We start from the raw sequence: 16,230 nt of genomic DNA on the forward strand, positions 1-16,230 counted from the left end.
TCATTTGGTTTTGTGTACCTCATTTATTGTTCTTATTTAAGTATTAAATGTATAAAATAACAAACTACCTTTTGGTATATTGTTTTTTAATACTTAAAATGGTTACTAGGGCAGAGAACCAGTTATTAAATTCTCTGAATCCCACCATGGGAGAGGGCCCATGCCTCCTGCAGAGGACACTGTCAAAGCTCTCTGCGACCCAGGCAGGCCCTTCTCTCTGAGCCGCCTGCTGCACAGTTATATTTATACATTCGGAGGACTCCAGGTTCTCTCAGGCCACACAGGGACCGAGTGAGGTAAGAGGTGTGAAAGAGCTTTGTAAAACCACAGGCACCTTGTAAATGGAGAATGTTTCTGAGCTTCTGCCCATGTGTCAGGGCTAAGACTAGACAGACAGGCAGGCAGGCAGACACACACACACACGTGCACACTCACATGCATGTTCTTGCATGTCTGCACCCCGGCACGTGGACATGTGGAGAGCCCCCTCCCACATTCTGTACCCCTCAATGGCGTCCTGACTCTCTCGGGGCTACCGATGCTGCCATGTGGTCCCTTCCCAAGGGCCAAACCGTCTGCAGCTGAAGCCCCCACCCCAGGCCACTGCCAGCTTGGGTTTCTTCGTAGTTCGGCCCAGCTCCCCTCTGGGAGAGAAGGGGGTAAAGAGAACGTGTCAGTCCCACATAGCAAAGGGACACAGCTAACTCTAGGGAGGTGTCTCATTTCTTAAAGAAATGCATTTGCTTAATTCCTGCTGTTTCCCCACAGAAGTTGAAGACCTTGTGTTTTAGAAAGGAAATGCCATGGTGCCCTCAGCCGGGGCTGGAGGCCAGGTTGACATCTGGGGAAAGGCTGTGGAGCCCCGCCCCAGAGCCTGTTGTGCAGGAGCAGAAATTCAGAGGACAGAGGGTGGGGGCTGGCGTGGGAGGGAGCCCTCAGGCAAGGCCCCGACTGGCTCTCCGGGACTTCAGGCCCTTCAGCAGGCCAGTTCCTCGGGCCAGCCGGGGTTCTGGTCTGGTCGAGAGCTAGGTGCCGTCCCCTACTGCCTCAGTTTGAATCTAGGCTGTCACTTACTATGGAACTTTGAGCAGCTACCTAACCTCCCTGTGCCTTGGTTTCCTCATCTATGAAATGGAGATAACCACACTGGGTTACTGTGGGAATTAGATGAATTTACATGAAAAGCGCTGCACCCACCTAGGTCTAGCCCTTCCCACAGTGTCTGGCACACAGTAAGTGCTCCATGAATGTTAAGTCCATGTCTTTTTGATCATTATTACGACCTGCATCGTTCCACATGGGCCAGACCCGCTGCTCTTGTGAAATCGGAAGAGAACGTTTCCTCCCTTCCTCTCCTCCCGTGGTGACACAAACCAGAATGTAATGAACTTCAGCATCAAACGTCTTCCTTATCTCTACCTAAGCCCCTTCCGCTTTGTCTGGCCTTGGTGCAGATGGGAAGCAGCTGCTTGGGGCCTGCAGCTTCTCCCATGCACAGTGAGGAAGCTCCTGGCACCGAGCTGCCAGGGTGTGCAGAGACAGATGCCCTGGGGTGCACACCTCCCCTGCAGAAGGAGAGCAGCCCCCTTCCTCCTTCCTGCCCCTGAGGTCTCCCGAGGCAGGCCTCCTGCACACCCTCACCCCCAGGGCAGCAGTGACACCTCCCAAGAGTACACTTGAGCATCTTTGCAGCCCCGTATGACAACAAAATATGCCTCCCCCAAGTTTTTAGAATACAAGAATGGATGAGACATGGCCCCTGCTCTCAAGGGTTTCACAGCCCACACGGAAGAGTAATACCAAAATGCCATTTCATCTAGAGTGCCAAGTACTATAAGCAAGCTATGCATAGGGTGCATGCCAACTGATGAAAAGGTAGGTGTCTGAGCCCCCCTGGAGTGGTCAAGGAAGGCTTCCTGGTCTCAATTCTGACAGTATAAGTCTTATATTGTTTCTCTTTCTTCCAGATGGCCTTAGCTATTCTTAGACCTTTGCATTTTCATATACATTTTAGAATCAACTTGCCAGTACACACACACACACACACACACACACACACCCAGCATTCTGAGATTTTGAATGAGATTGTATTCACTCTGTCAATCAACGGGGGAAGAATTAACATCTTTACACTATTGAGTCTTCCAAACCATGACCATTGTATATCTTTTCATTTATTTAGATCTTCTTTAGTTTCTCTCAGTGATATTTTATGGTTTTCAGTAGATTCATTCCTAAACAATGGTGCTTTTGTGAATGATATTTTAAATATTCATTATCTATTTGTCTATTGTCACTAGTATATAAGACTATAGTTGATCTTTGTATCCCAGTGGCCTTGGTAAATTAATTTAATAATTTCAGTAATTTCTCTTTAGATTTTATTAAGGGAAAGCTGCTTTGGGCTGTGGGCCAGCCATGGTGCCAGACCCGTTGACTCGAACTCTGGGCTGTATGTGGAGGTAGAACGGGATGAAGACAGACTGGGTTAGCCAGGCCAGCAGATCCTAGGGCCATGGCGGGGTACAGAAGTCTCAGACTGCCCATGCAGCCGTGGTGCAGGCACTTGTCCTCACATCACATTGAGAGAAAGTGTGGCTCAGCCCACCGCGGCCTCATGGGAAGGGAAACCTGGGTTCTGATTCCGGCCTTTCATTGACAATCTGTGCGACCTTGAGTACATTGCTGAGCCTCTCTGAATCTCATCCTCCTCACTCACAGGGAAGGAAGGGTCATTCTGTCTCTCATCCACGAAGTACCTGATAAAGTCTGGGGAAAGGGTTTCACTCATCAGTGTTATCCCTTTTCTCCATACGATGTTTCTGAACATTGTCAGCCATGGGGGTGGAGGTAGCCAACTACCACTGTATTCTGAGAAGCTTCAATGCTTCTCAATCGCTCCTTGGGGGGTTTGTGTTTCTACAGTGAAGACACCATGTGAGGCTGCCCGTCTCCAAGAAGGAACTCAAGTTACCCTTCAATAAAAGACTTGGCAGAAGTTCCTGAATAATCTTGCTTTCTCTGTGATCCCTGATACAGAAAAAGATGGAATTTAATTATTCTGTCCTGTCCACAAGCCCTATGGCTGGGCCTGGCGGGCGGCCACAGTGCTATCCAACCAGCAGGCTCCCCGGCTCCCGATGGGGTTCATTGCTCTGGTATGTGTTGGGAGCATAGGGGAGACACAGGGCAGAGCCCCTGCCTCAACCTGACCTTGCTCTGTTTACACTTTCTTTTGGCATATGTGGCTTAGAGAAATTCACTTTGTCTGCAGTTATCTGGACAAGCAGCTCTCCAGAAATTAACTGGATAGGTGGCTTCCCAGGCACAGGGCCTCTCTGCTGCCCATGGGGCTGGGCTCAGAGCACCAGAGGGCACCTTAGAGCTGCAGGCTGACCTGGAGATACCAGGACTGGAGAAATCTGGAATTATCATGCCCTAGTTGCCCCGGGGGGCTGGAGACCCCTATAGAGTGTGGAGATCCAGCCTGCAGCTGGTTTGGTTTCCCCCCAGCTGTCTCCAATCCTCATGGGGTTGGTTTCATAGAACCCTAATTGGACTTGAACCTGTTACAGAAGCTTACGCCGTGGCCTGAGCAAGGTCTGTTTGGGCAGGTTGCCAGCACCGGGTCAGGCGGAACCTCACAGAGGTGAGGAACGGGGAGCGGGCAGACTCCGGCCCCTGCGTGCTGTTGGGCTCAGGACCCTCACCATCGCTCTGCTTCCTCCTTTATGGGGCGGAGGAACAACGGGTTCCCTCGTGGACTGATGCACAAATTTTAAGTGTCAGTAAAAGCAGAGCCCTAGTCCTGGGCCTGAGGGAGCAGGTGCGTAGTGAACACCAGCAATGTTATGTCACACCTTAAACAGTTCAATGATTAAGAGCAAAGAGTATGTGCTTTGGGGTCAGCTTCTGGCTGAGAGACTTTCAACAAGTTTGCCTGCCCTCCCTGTGCCTCACTTTTCCCATCTGCAAAGTGGGGATAGCAATCCAGCACCTGCCTCAGGGTTGGTAAGTGGCTTACACAGAAAGAATGAATGGAAGGGCTTAGGCCAAGGTCATGCCCAGAGCAAGTGCTCGGCAAATGTTTTACATGCAGTTATTAAGACTCAAGTCCACCTCCTCAAGAAGGCTTGTCCATCTCTTCTAGCTGTGGATGGCCCCCTCCTGCATAGAAGGGGCACACAGGCATCTCAGCACGGTCACTTACATGTCCAGAGGCCTTTGAGGGTGAGACCCCGGATCCCTGGGTTCTTGTCAGAGAAGGCGTACTTGTTGAAGAAATGAAGTACTAAGTAAGGTTGCTAAGATTTTGTGTTTTTATTTGCTAAATCTGACAGCACTATCTTTAAGGTAGCTGGAGTTGAATCACAGAACTCTCCTAAGAGTTCGGGGGATGCTGCCCTAGGTGATGAGTCCAGTTAGGAACTATTGTGGGTGGGGCCTTGAATCAGTCAGGTTCCCCAGAGAAACAGAACCCATAAGGTGTGCATGTGTGTGTGTATCTGTCTATATATGTATGTCTACCTGTGTGTCTCTATAGATATATATTAAAGAATTGGCTTATAGTAGTGGGGCTGGCAAGTCTGAAATCTTTAGGGCAGACCAGCAGGCTGTAAACTCAGGCAGGATTTGCTGATGCAGTCTTGAGGCAGAATTCCTACTTCTCTGGGAAACCTCAGTGTTTGCTCTTAAGATCTTCAACTGATTAGATGAGGTCTACCCACATTATTCAGGGTAACCTCCTTTACTTAATGTCAAATGATTGCAGATGTCAACCACATCTACAAAATACCCTCACAGCAACATTTGGACCAGTGTTTGACTGAACAAGAGCACCAGAGCCTACCTACATTGACACATAAAATGAACCCTCCAGCCTTCTTTCAGCCAATGAGTCTCTAGGCCGCTAATCCTAAAGGGCCACAGGTGTGGGGAGACTGGTTCCTCTCAACCCAGACCAGAAACATGAGCTTTGGAGCCATTCCTCTCATGCACTTTGTGGTGTGTGATCTCTTCTGATACCTGTCACATTTCTCAGGAGTGGTTCAGGGAGAGAGTATCAGGCCCATTTTATTGATGGAGAAACTGAGACTTGAAGTTCAATGGCTTTGCAAGGGTATCTATCAGCTTGGCAGTAAAGCCAGCTCTTTAGATTCTTCTTCACCTCCAGGACACATGCAAATATTTCCTCATAATGCAGGAAACACCCGGTGAGCTGAGGATGGCCTCAGGGTCTGTGGTCAATGGTTGGACCCTAGACTAAGGGAGGAGACCTGGGGTGGCTCATCTGCCATGAGGCCATGAACTTGGCCAACTCCCTGTCCTCTCTGGGCCTTGGTTTCCCTGCCTGAAAATGATTTTTCAAGGTCTTCTCTTGCTCTGATTGGAAGATTAAGAACTATGAACTAATGACCCTCAAGGGCTGCCTGTTCGTTCTGTCCAGGGATATTTATTGAGAGCCCACTGAGTGCCTGATGACACGTGGAACCAGAGGTGGGTTCATACAAAGGAGAACAGAGGCCGCCGGTCCTCCCACATAATCAGGGAGCTGTCTTTAGCATGTCAGTGGTCCTGAGGGGTAGGGTTGCCAAGCCAGGAGCTGAGAGCTGGGAAGATGAAAAGCGAGGGACCCAGGTGCTGGGAGCTACTGTCAGAATTGGGATGAAGAGACCAGGGTGGGCAGACAGCACTTCCCTCTGTCCTCTCGCCTCATTGGACAGCCCTGGCAAGGTAGGGATGGTAGACCCAGAAACTGAGCCAAAAGAATAAAATATCACCCAGAAATTTTAGAAAACAAGAGCAAAGCACTTATAATACTACCATGGGAACTATTTCTATTTTTCTACATTCTGTTGGCTACTCATCTCTTATATAATTATAAACAGAATACAGATACAATTTTGTGTATTTTTGACTTAGCATCATGAACATGCCTCAGTTTTTACCCAGTTAAGATTTTAATTCTATCATGTATATGAAATATGTTTACTGTTTTAAAAAGCACATGGTCCTCTAAGGCTTACAATGAGAAAAAGCAGTCCCTGGCACCCCTCTTTACTCCCGGTATTCATTCCCTTTAGTCAAGCACTTTTCTTTGGTGGGTGGGGGTTTACGTCCATAGTGCTAATACTTATCCATTGCTATTTCTCTTGGTTTTTAATCTTAGAGACTTGCTGTTGACTTTCTCCTGTGAAAGGTTCTAGAGTTTTGCTTGTTTGTTTGTTTTGCTACTGATCCATATGTGATATCATTTTCTCTTCCTCAACTCCCAAATAATTGTATCACACTTTGGGCTAGATCTATAGATCTATAGACAATGAATGGAGTATTATAATAAAGCAAATGCTGGTCACAAGTGCTGATTCAGGTAGTGTACCAAGGCATTCCTCTTGTGCTTTAGACTTTTCATTTTTCTGGAAATTAATAATTTATTTTTTTATTTGCTTAGTTTTCTATGCTATGTCATAGAGGTGTATCACTTGGCATGTTACCAATTCACCTTAGATTTCCCAAAAGAAGTTTAATTCTATCTTCCGTACACACATCAGGGGCTCTCTCCTTTCTGAAACCCTCCGCCTCCTGGTCTAGTGTGGTTGGATTGTGCCCCAGTCTACTGCACACGGTCATCGTGTGACATTCCTTCATTCTTTTGTCTCTCTCCCGTGTTGAACTTGTCTTCGTTTCCCCGTGTTGGGTCCTCTCCCTAGTTTACTCCTTGGTCTTGGTAGAGAACAAAATCCTTCCTGCACAAAGTCGAGTAGTGTGTAGACACTACTGGCAGGTCCGAAACAGACCCATCCCCGGCCCATTCCCTGTCCAGTAACAAGATGACCAAGTCTCGCCTGACCAGGTGGTGGCGCAGTGGATAGAGCGTCGGACTGGGATACGGAAGGATCCAGGTTTGAGACCCCGAGGTTGCCAGCTTGAGCGCAGGCTCATCTGGCTTGAGCAAAGAGCTCACCAGCTTAGACCCAAGGTCGCTGGCTCCAGCAGGGGGTTACTCAGTCTGCTGAAGGCCCACGGTCAAGGCACATGTGAGAAAGCAATCAATGAACAACTAAGAAGTCGCAACGTGCAATGAGAAACTGATGATTGATGCTTCTCATCTCTCTCTGTTCCTGTCTGTCTGTCCCTGTCTATCTCTGCCTCTGTAAAAAAAAAAAAAAAAATAATAATAATAATAATAATAATAAGATGACCAAGTCTCACTAGTGGAGGAAGTTCTTCCTTGACCTCCAGTCCCAGTGGCAGAGGAGCGTGGCACTGAAAGAAGGTGTGGCCCAAGGCTAGCCTCCTAGGAGGAACAGACCCTGCATGCAGTAAGAGAGAAAAGTGCCCAGTGCATTTGTGCTGCCCAGCTTATCTCCTGTACCACTGAGGAAACTGAGGCCACTCAGCACCTCCTTATTCCTGTGTCCCCTGTGAGCATTCATGACCCACCTACCCGGCCTGCCCTGCTTGTGTCCCCACAGCATCTGACTCCATTGACCTCCAAAAGCTTTCTTCTCCTAACAGGGCCTAAAAGTCTTGGCTAGGGTGGAAGGTCTCAGGGGGACTTTGGGGACCTCCTCCAGCTGGATGATGTTTGCTTGGCCTTCTGATGACATTCATCTTACACATGCCTCCTCCTGGCAGGCCCATCTCCAAGACCCCTCACAGAGGGAGCTGGGTCTCTGGGGCCAGGACCACCTGTGTGCCCTGCTTCTCCCTGTTGGGGTCTCATGGCCCAAGCCTTACAGTAGACTCACTCAGCCTCCTTAGATTCCTCTGCAGTAGCCAATCCCATTCTATGGATGAGGCCCCTCTCAAGGGCCGGGCTTGGGAATCCAGCCCCATTCAGGGGGCAGGTACTGAATTCTGGGTGCAAAGCCATCAACAGTTGCAGTGCTGGCCAAAGGCAAGTGGGAGATGGATTAGCAGCTACCATCTTTCGGTAGGCGGACAGAGCCCTGCAGTGAGAGCCCAAGGGCAAGGGTACCGGTGGCAGGAGCAGAGTCAGAACCCTACGGTCCTTGGAGCTGATGCAATGTAAACCCCTTTTACAGATGGAAAAACTGAGGGCAGAGAGGTGAGCTGAGGGTCTCTCAAGTCACACGGTGAGTCTAGTGGCCTCTACAGAGTTCTCTTTCCACCGACCACACCAAGGAGTGCGGTGGCCGGGTGCTCGGGGGCTCTGGGTGCTGTGGGAAAGGGCTGGGAACAGGGGAACCCACAGAATCCCACAAAGTTAGAGCCCTCGCCTTAGCGAGGGAAAAGCAAGGCCCAGGGCTGAGCGGGCTGGGCCTCACCCAGAGCCAGTCAGCACCACCGGTGCCCGTTCCACGTTTCCACCGCTCCATGAATAATTACAGAGAGTTAAACAAACATCATTTCATTGCCTGTCGATGACAGAATGCCAGGGGAACCATAAAACCTGCCTGGTCTCAGAGCGCCTGCCAGGGCAGGTGGCATGGGGAGGCCAAGCTGATGGCCTCGCCCCTGCCTGTTGGCTGGGCCTTCCGGGCCTCTCTGCAGCTGGAGAGCTGGACCCCCTGTGCCCACCAACAGCCAACCAGCTCCTCGGTTGCCAAACAGGGTGCCCAGTGCCAGAACAAACTGGGCCCGGGCCCAGCACACTTTCCAGAAATAGGTTCCTGCAAGAGCCTGAGGATCCCCCTTCCTCTGCAGACCTACCCCCTGCAGGGAGGCCTGTTTGCTGCCTCACACCCTGGAAACACTATTCAAGGTCTGTAAACACTGCTAGAATGTTCCATGGGTGGGGTCGAGGCTCTAATTTACAACTTACCAGTGTCCATCCTCCTCCTCCTCTTTCTACTGCTCCAAGGGTGGGGCACGCCCTCCTGGTGGGGCACGGGGCTGGGGAGCAAGCCTGTCCTCCGGAGTTAGAGCCCGTTCCCCATAAGACATGGCTGATCAAGCAGTTGACAGGCCTTTGCTTCGAGGGCTGGTATCCTCATTCTTACTGCCCTTCCACCCACATTGTCAGTATTAGCTCAGAGTCACCCAGGGGTTCATGGGCAGTCCCTGGGCCTCCAGGTGGGTGAGGGGATGGTTGTGTGGGTGTGAGGTGGGTGGATGTCTACAAAGTGACTGGATGGACAAATGGAACTGGGTGTTTTTATCTGTCTTTCCCATTAAAGTTTTCTTTCAAAGACCCGGGCAGGAATCCTGAAATACTGGGCTGTCTATACTTAAAAAAGTGAAACTAAAGCTCCTCAGACTCTTTCCCTGTGGTTTGGCTTTGTTGACTGGGTGCCTTTGGGGACCCAGTTATTTTACAGGGGCTCCCCCAGTATCAGTGCCTTTCTCCTCAGGTGGATGCCTGTTCCCAGGGAGGACTCCCCTTTCCCACCCGGGGCTGTCTCAGCCTGAGCGCAGAGGCTGGAGGACTCCCCTGTCCCACCCGGGGCCGTCGCAGCCTGAGTGCGAGGCTGGAGGACTCCCCTGTCCCACCCGGGGCTGTCGCAGCCTGAGTGCAGGGGCTGGAGGGCTCCCCCGTCCCACCCGGGGCTGTCGCAGCCTGAGTGCAGGGGCCGGAGGACTCTCTGTCCCACCCGGGGCCGTCGCAGCCTGAGCGCAGGGGCCGGAGGACTCCCCTGTCCCACCCGGGGCCGTGGCAGCCCAAGCGCAGGGGCCGGAGGACTCCCCTGTCCCACCCGGGGCCGTCGCAGCCCGAGCGCAGGGGCCGGAGGACTCCCCTGTCCCACTCGGGGCCGTTGCAGCCTGAGCGCAGGGGCCGGAGGACTCCCCTGTCTCACCCGGGGCTGTCGCAGCCTGAGTGCAGGGGCCGGAGGACTCCTCTGTCTCACCCGGGGCTGTCGCAGCCTGAGCGCAGGGGCTGGAGGACTCCCCTGTCCCACCAGGGGCTGTCGCAGCCTGAGTTCAGGGGCTGGAGGATTCCCCCGTCCCACCCGGGGCTGTCGCAGCCTGAGTGCAGAGGCTGCAGGGTCTGATTCTCCATTGGGAAGAGCCCGGGGCTCTGCCGGCCACTGTCTGCATTTCATTTCCTGGCAGCACCCATCTGCCCCTTTCTTTGCTCTGTGGTTTATACCTTTCTTTTCTTTGCCATCCCCTTCCCGGGAGAAACTAGAGGGAACTGAAAGTGTTTACCTCCCACAACACCCCCCAACCCCCTACCTCCATTCAGCCAAAAGCCACCCCCTCTCTTGCTGGTTTTTGTGAAGTCCTATCCCAAACCAGAGTCAGGCAGCTGTATACATTCTTGTAGTTGTTTTAAAGTTTCAGTGTTTATACCTCAGTCTTTAATCTGTTTTATGTATTGAGGTTACTGACAAGGTTTATTGAGGGGGAAAAGTTTTGTTCCTAAAAAATGCCTATAAACACTGGCTGGGCCCAGCACAGGGGAACAGGGCGGGAGGTGCGGTGAGCAGGCCCTCTGTGGCCCACTGAGCAGGCCTTATAAACCCAAGTAGGGCTGCTGAGCAGAAAGCGTGGATGTCAGCCACCCTGCCTCGAGGAATGACACAGCTTGAACCACTTCTTCCCGAGACTTGAGATCCCCCTCCCCCCTCCCCACCCTGATTTCTCACATAGTCATAACCATTTTAGAACAGGGACATTAGCAAGATGGTTTGCATTCAGTGACAATGGGACTTTTCAAGGACAGCCCGGCTCACTGCGGCCAAGGGACCTCCACGGACCAAGTGGGACCTGTTGAGTTACCCAGTACCTCTAGTGTGTGTGTGTGTGTGTGTGTGTGTGTGTGTGTGTGTGTGTGTGTGTCTGAGAACAGGTTCTTGTAGGGTCAGGCTTTGAACTGAGTGGAGAATTCAGGTGTCCTCTGACTTCCAGAGCAATAAAAGCTCTTTAGCACAGCTTTGAACCATCTATTTCCTCATTAAAGAACTCTGGTTGGGGGGGGGGGGGCAGACATAAACAGATAATTACAGCCCCGGGAGGTGTGTGTGTGTGTTGGGGGTAACCATACTGGACTCTTCCTAATTGGCTTTCCAGGCCCTCCACTCCTACCACTGAACACTTTGCTGCTAGAGCTAGCTTTTAAAAATGCAAATCTGACCTTGACCTTCACCCCCTCCAGCATCTGCGCATTGGCTTCAGGCGTTCTTCCTGCCAGGACCTCTGTGTTGGGGCCCCCAGTCTAGCAGTGGTGGCCCCAGGGGGGGTGCTATGAGCCGGCCAGGCTGCTGGCACACCCCTATGTGTTGGGGCCCCCACTCTAGCAGTGGTGGCCCCGGGGGGGGGGGTGCTATGAGTCGGCCAGGCCGCTGGCACACCCCTATTCAGTTCCCATCCAGGCCTCAGCATGTTCTCCTCCCTCTGCTGAACCTGCCTCTCCCACTTCCTCCCCTGGCCAATCGCCGTGTCATCCTCAGGCCTCACTTTAGATGCTGCTGACTCTAGGACGCCCTCCCTGACCGCTCACCCCAGGCTGGCTTTGCATCCGCCATGATGCTCTCTGGCAGGTTCTGTTCTTACAGCACCAGCATAGTCCTTACCAGTTTGTCTCCGAGACCATAGTTCTCAAAGTCAGGGAGCACATTTCATTTACTATCCATTCATCAACCAGGAGATATTTTTAAGACCCTACTTTGTGCCAGTTGCTGAGATCCATGGACAAACAAAATAAACAAAGACCCCTGTCCTCGTGAAGCTTACAGGCTGACAAGGCACCCAGGTGCTGGCTCGGTGCTGGCTCAGACAGTTTGCTGAATAACTGGATGGTGCTATGGGCTGCGGGTGCTCAGAAAGGAAGTTCAGAGGTCAGGCAGGCTGCATGGAGGAAGGAGTGCTTAGGAGGATGCCCAGATGGATGGGCAGGAGTCTTCCAGGCATACCAGTCAAAGGTTTCCTTGCCTGCTGATCCAGAGGCTGTCCTGGTGGCTGGGCTGCCATCGTCCCAGGCTCTATACTTCACCCTCACCTGGACTCCTCTTCTCTTTCAGAATGCATGAACTGTACCCGGCTCAGTGACATGAGTGAGCGGCTGATCACGCTGGAGGCCAAGGTCAGACAGACTGGGGATCCCGGGCCTGGAGAATCAGGCGGGGGAGGGCACATCAGGCATCTGCAGGGAGCCTCGCAGGCCTGAGCAGCCGTGTCCCAAGGACGGGTACTGCTGGGTCCTAGGTGGCTCTGGTGGCCTTCTCTAGGCTGGGCCAGTCTCCTGGGGTGGGAGAAGGGAGTGGGAAGAGCAAGAACTCTGAAGGTCCTGGGCAACAGGCTGGTCTGGGGACTAGGAGACTGGATGCCCAGAGGTCCACTCCTCGGTGTAAAGAGGAAGGAGTGGCTGTCCCCAGCTCTGGCTTCTCCTCCTGCTGTCTGGCATCGTGCTGGGCAAAGAGGAGCTGCTGGTAGAGGAGGAGCCTCCCAGCGCTAACCAGCCCTGACCTGTCTATATCAGGGGGGTAGGAGCCGGTCACCCCAGAGGCAGAAGGACTTGATAAAGGATAAGTATTTATTTGGGAATGGCCTAGGTGGCACTGGGTGAGGAGAGAGGAAGTAAGCCAGGGAAGGGAAGAACGTGCAAGGCACAGGTGTGTTGCCAGGCAGGTCACCCGCAAAGCCCTCTGGGAAATGGTGCAGGGCATCCTGCAGAGTGGACCCTCGAGGGGCCGGGATGCTCTCATCTTTCATTGGGTGAGGCATCTGCTGGGCGCTGTTCCCTGTCACTCTGGCTGCCCCCAAGCTCACTCACACAGCAAGAGAAAGCCCTTGGCAGGCGCAGACAGGGAGAGGCAAAGCAGTGGGACCACGGGCTATGCTCCTGCTGGGCCAGTCTCCTTAGTTCCTTCGAGGTCTGAGAGCAGATGCTGATGACTGACTAGAGGGGCTGGACCTAGGGACGCAGAGCTATAGAGGAAGGGCTCTCCTGCCCCCAGGGCCGAGACAGCATTGGAAACTGGATTTACCTGAGCCTGATGCGGAGCTCCCAGCTGGGGCAGAGGTTCAGCTGAGGGGAGAGTCCTGACCATAGGAGGTAGGAGAGATGATGGCTGGCTGCTGGGGGGTAGGGGGGACAAATGAGGACAGAGCACTGAGGTGGGCTGAGGGACCCCCAAGGCAAGACCCCCGAGAGCAGGCCCGGAGGTCAGACCTCAAGCCCAAGAGAGCCTGACAAACATGTACCCCCTGCAGACACACACACACACACACACACACACACACACACACACGAACACCACAGAGACAGATATGGAGACACATAGAGACACACAAAGACACATGAGAATACATATACGTAGACACATACAGACACACCAAGACACACATGAACACATAGACACACATACATAGACACAACATACACACATAACACATACATACATACTCAGACACACATAGGCATATTGATGTGTGGACACACATAGTCAGGCACAGCATATACACAGATACCACGTACACACAGAGAGACACCCAGATATACACACGTACACACACAGACACATACATACAGCCCTTGCCAACCTTACATTGCTTTTGGGCCTGCCCCCTGCTTGAAAATTTGATCACAAGGGCACCTGCCCAATCAAATGGGGGTTGCAGGTGACTGTCACTTAGAGTCAAACATACGTGGGACCACCACCCACCAGCTGGGTGACTTAAGCCAAGCTTCCCCCTTCTCCTCTGTGGCATGAATTACAGCGCCAGCCTCACAGGCCTGCCTGGGACCTCAGGGACTGGGTGGTGGGACCTGACCTTAGAAATGGTTGGGGGCTGGACAGGTATGAGGGTCCGTGTGATCATCAAATGCCACGTCTCTATCCTCACCTTACAGAGGAGGACACAGGCACATGGGACACGTTTGTGCAGAGCACATGACATGAAAGCCCCAGGCATGAACGCCTCCTTTGTCCTCCACCCCTGCTGCAGGAAGGAGGTTTCTCCAGGCACCCAGGCTCCTCGTCACAGGCCTGGGGCGGGGAGCCTGGGTCCGCCTAGTGGCCCATGGATTTTGGGGGCAGGGGGTAGAAGGCTTCATGGAGCACATGCCGCTCAATGGGCCAAGCTAGAGATGGGGCAGCCATGGAGGGTCAGGGTGTAGGGAACATGCTGGGGTGAACTTCTGGCACCCAAGGTTTTAGAAAAGGCAGGGTCCCTGGGCCAGCTGCCTGACGGACATTTTCCAGGCACCTGAAGCCTCTGCGTGGTTTGGCAGAGCATCGGCCCACAGCCTGCCCTGGCCCCTGCCCAGCACCTTGGGGTGTTAAAAGTCACAGCTCCGGGGGAGGACTGGCACTGTGCCAGCTGTCCCCACCCACCTGGCTCTTGCCCATGCCCTACCGCCATGAGCAATTCCTTCCCACATCCACCCAGTCCTGACGCCTCCCTCTAACTGGGCCCCAGCAGCATAGCCTCGGGCAGCGGGCTGGTGACCCTTCTGCGGACTTTGAGGGGTGGGGGGAGAGACAGCGGATGTGTTGGAGGAGCTAGAGTTCCTGTCCTGGCAACAGCCCTGCCTGGGCATCGCCTTTCTTAGCTCTGCACCTCATCCTCCTGCCCTCTAAATAGAAGTTGAAGGAGTCCCTTCCCTGTTCTTCACTGGATCCTTTTGAGACAAGTATACAGTGGGGAGCTCAGGTGGCTCTTGGCTGGGAAACGGGGGAGGTAGTTGGGTCTGCCGTGTGCAGAGAGGGGCCCGTACCACCTTCCTGTGGGGAGCCCAGCTCAGCAGCCCGCCACCTTCTGCATTCCCACGTAGGGGCTGGGAGACTCCTGTCTCAGCACCTGTGCCTGGTCTGGGTCACCTTGCTGCCCACCTGCCTATTCTCCTAGAGAGAGAATGCCACTAGGAATTTTGTTGGCCTGGGTCATAGGGCTTTGAGAGGTAGTGGCCTGGAGAGGGAGGAGGACACAATTTGGGCAAGCTGTCAGGACAGCCCAGCAGCCCCAGGGTTGTACCAAGGTCAGGTGAGCCCGCATGGGTCACGGAGAGAGCCCGGAGCTATGGTCAGTAGCCCCAGGGTTGTACCAAGGTCAGGTGAGCCTGCGGGGGTCACGGAGAGAGCCCGGAGCTATGGTCCGGCAGGCACAGGCTGGGGTCTGGTGGCTGACGGCAGAGCCAGGCAGCTGGACGGCAGACGGGAGTCAAATTAAGCAGCTGACATTAGAGAGCAGCAACCCAGAGGCCAAAAGCAGAGGCTCTGCTCCCTCAGACAAGAAACCTGTTTTGCTGTGTCAGGAAGGGTGCACTCAGTACAAGTAACAGAAGCCTAACTAATGGCGGTGTGTTCCTTAAGGACATATCTTGTTTGTTCCACAAAAAGTCCAGGAGTAGGTGGTCCTGGGATTGGTTTGGTGGCACAAGAACTCAGGCCCTTCACAGCCTCCCCCTTCTCCCTTTAGTGAATATCTTTTATCTTCATGGTCCATACCTCATGGTTACAAAGTGGCTACTGCTACTCAAAGCATCACATCCTAACACCATGTTCAAAAGCAATAAGTACCCCCCCCCAACAAAGTCATGATGTCTCCTTGGTCAGCAATGGGCTATCTGCCCATCTTCTAGCTGCAAAGGAGCTGGGGAAATGAGTCCCTGGGTAGTCTTTCTCTGGGCACAATAGGAGGTTCTGGAGCAAGGGAAGAAGGGGCGATGGTGTTCAGGCAACCATAAGAATCAGGTCCAGCCTGACCAGGTGGTGGCGCAGTGGATAGAGCGTCGGACTGGGATGCGGAAGGACCCAGATTCGAGACCCCGAGGTCACCAGCTTGAGCGCGGGCTCATCTGGCTTGAGCAAAGAGCTCACCAGCTTGGACCCAAGGTCGCTGGCTCCAGCAGGGGGTTACTCGGTCTGCTGAAGGCCCACGGTCAAGGCACATATGAGAAAGCAATCAATGAACAACTAAGAAGTCGCAACGCGCAACGAGAAACTGATGATTGATGCTTCTCATCTCTCTCCATTCCTGTCTGTCTGTCCCTGTCTATCTCTGCCTCTGTAAAAAAAAAAAAAAAAAAGAGAGAGAGAATCAGGTCCATCTTCAATGCCTGTTGGTGCTTGAGCTGTCAAAGGACCCAGAGCCAGCAGTGATCCAGGATTCCGGCCACCCTCTGCCTAGGACAGCCGGAATGGCTGTGGGGGATGGAGGGGCAGAAGGCCATCAAGAAGCTTTCTGCCTTCCTCTCCTCCCCCTCAGTTTACACTCTGACTTCATGGACCACAAGGAATTGGGGGGGGGGCCTGGGAGGACTTCCCTGTATGAGGGTCATAGGAGCCTCAGAGTTCAACTGGTGTCTGCTGCCAGTCAGCC

General features: G+C 53.1%; 1 protein-coding gene across 2 annotated transcripts in view; it reads left to right on the plus strand.

Annotated features, from left to right (window-relative positions):
- COL26A1 (collagen type XXVI alpha 1 chain) overlaps positions 1-16,230 on the plus strand; it is a 192,079-nt gene that overhangs the window by 155,071 nt on the left and 20,778 nt on the right. For both annotated transcript variants that reach the window (XM_066278039.1, XM_066278040.1), the window contains exon 4: positions 11,928-11,989. In XM_066278039.1, coding sequence (XP_066134136.1) covers positions 11,928-11,989 — 62 coding nt within the window. The remainder of the gene's footprint in view (positions 1-11,927; positions 11,990-16,230) is intronic.

This window comes from Saccopteryx bilineata, chromosome 4 (genome assembly GCF_036850765.1).
Source record: "Saccopteryx bilineata isolate mSacBil1 chromosome 4, mSacBil1_pri_phased_curated, whole genome shotgun sequence".
In the NCBI taxonomy this organism is placed as follows: domain Eukaryota; kingdom Metazoa; phylum Chordata; class Mammalia; order Chiroptera; family Emballonuridae; genus Saccopteryx; species Saccopteryx bilineata.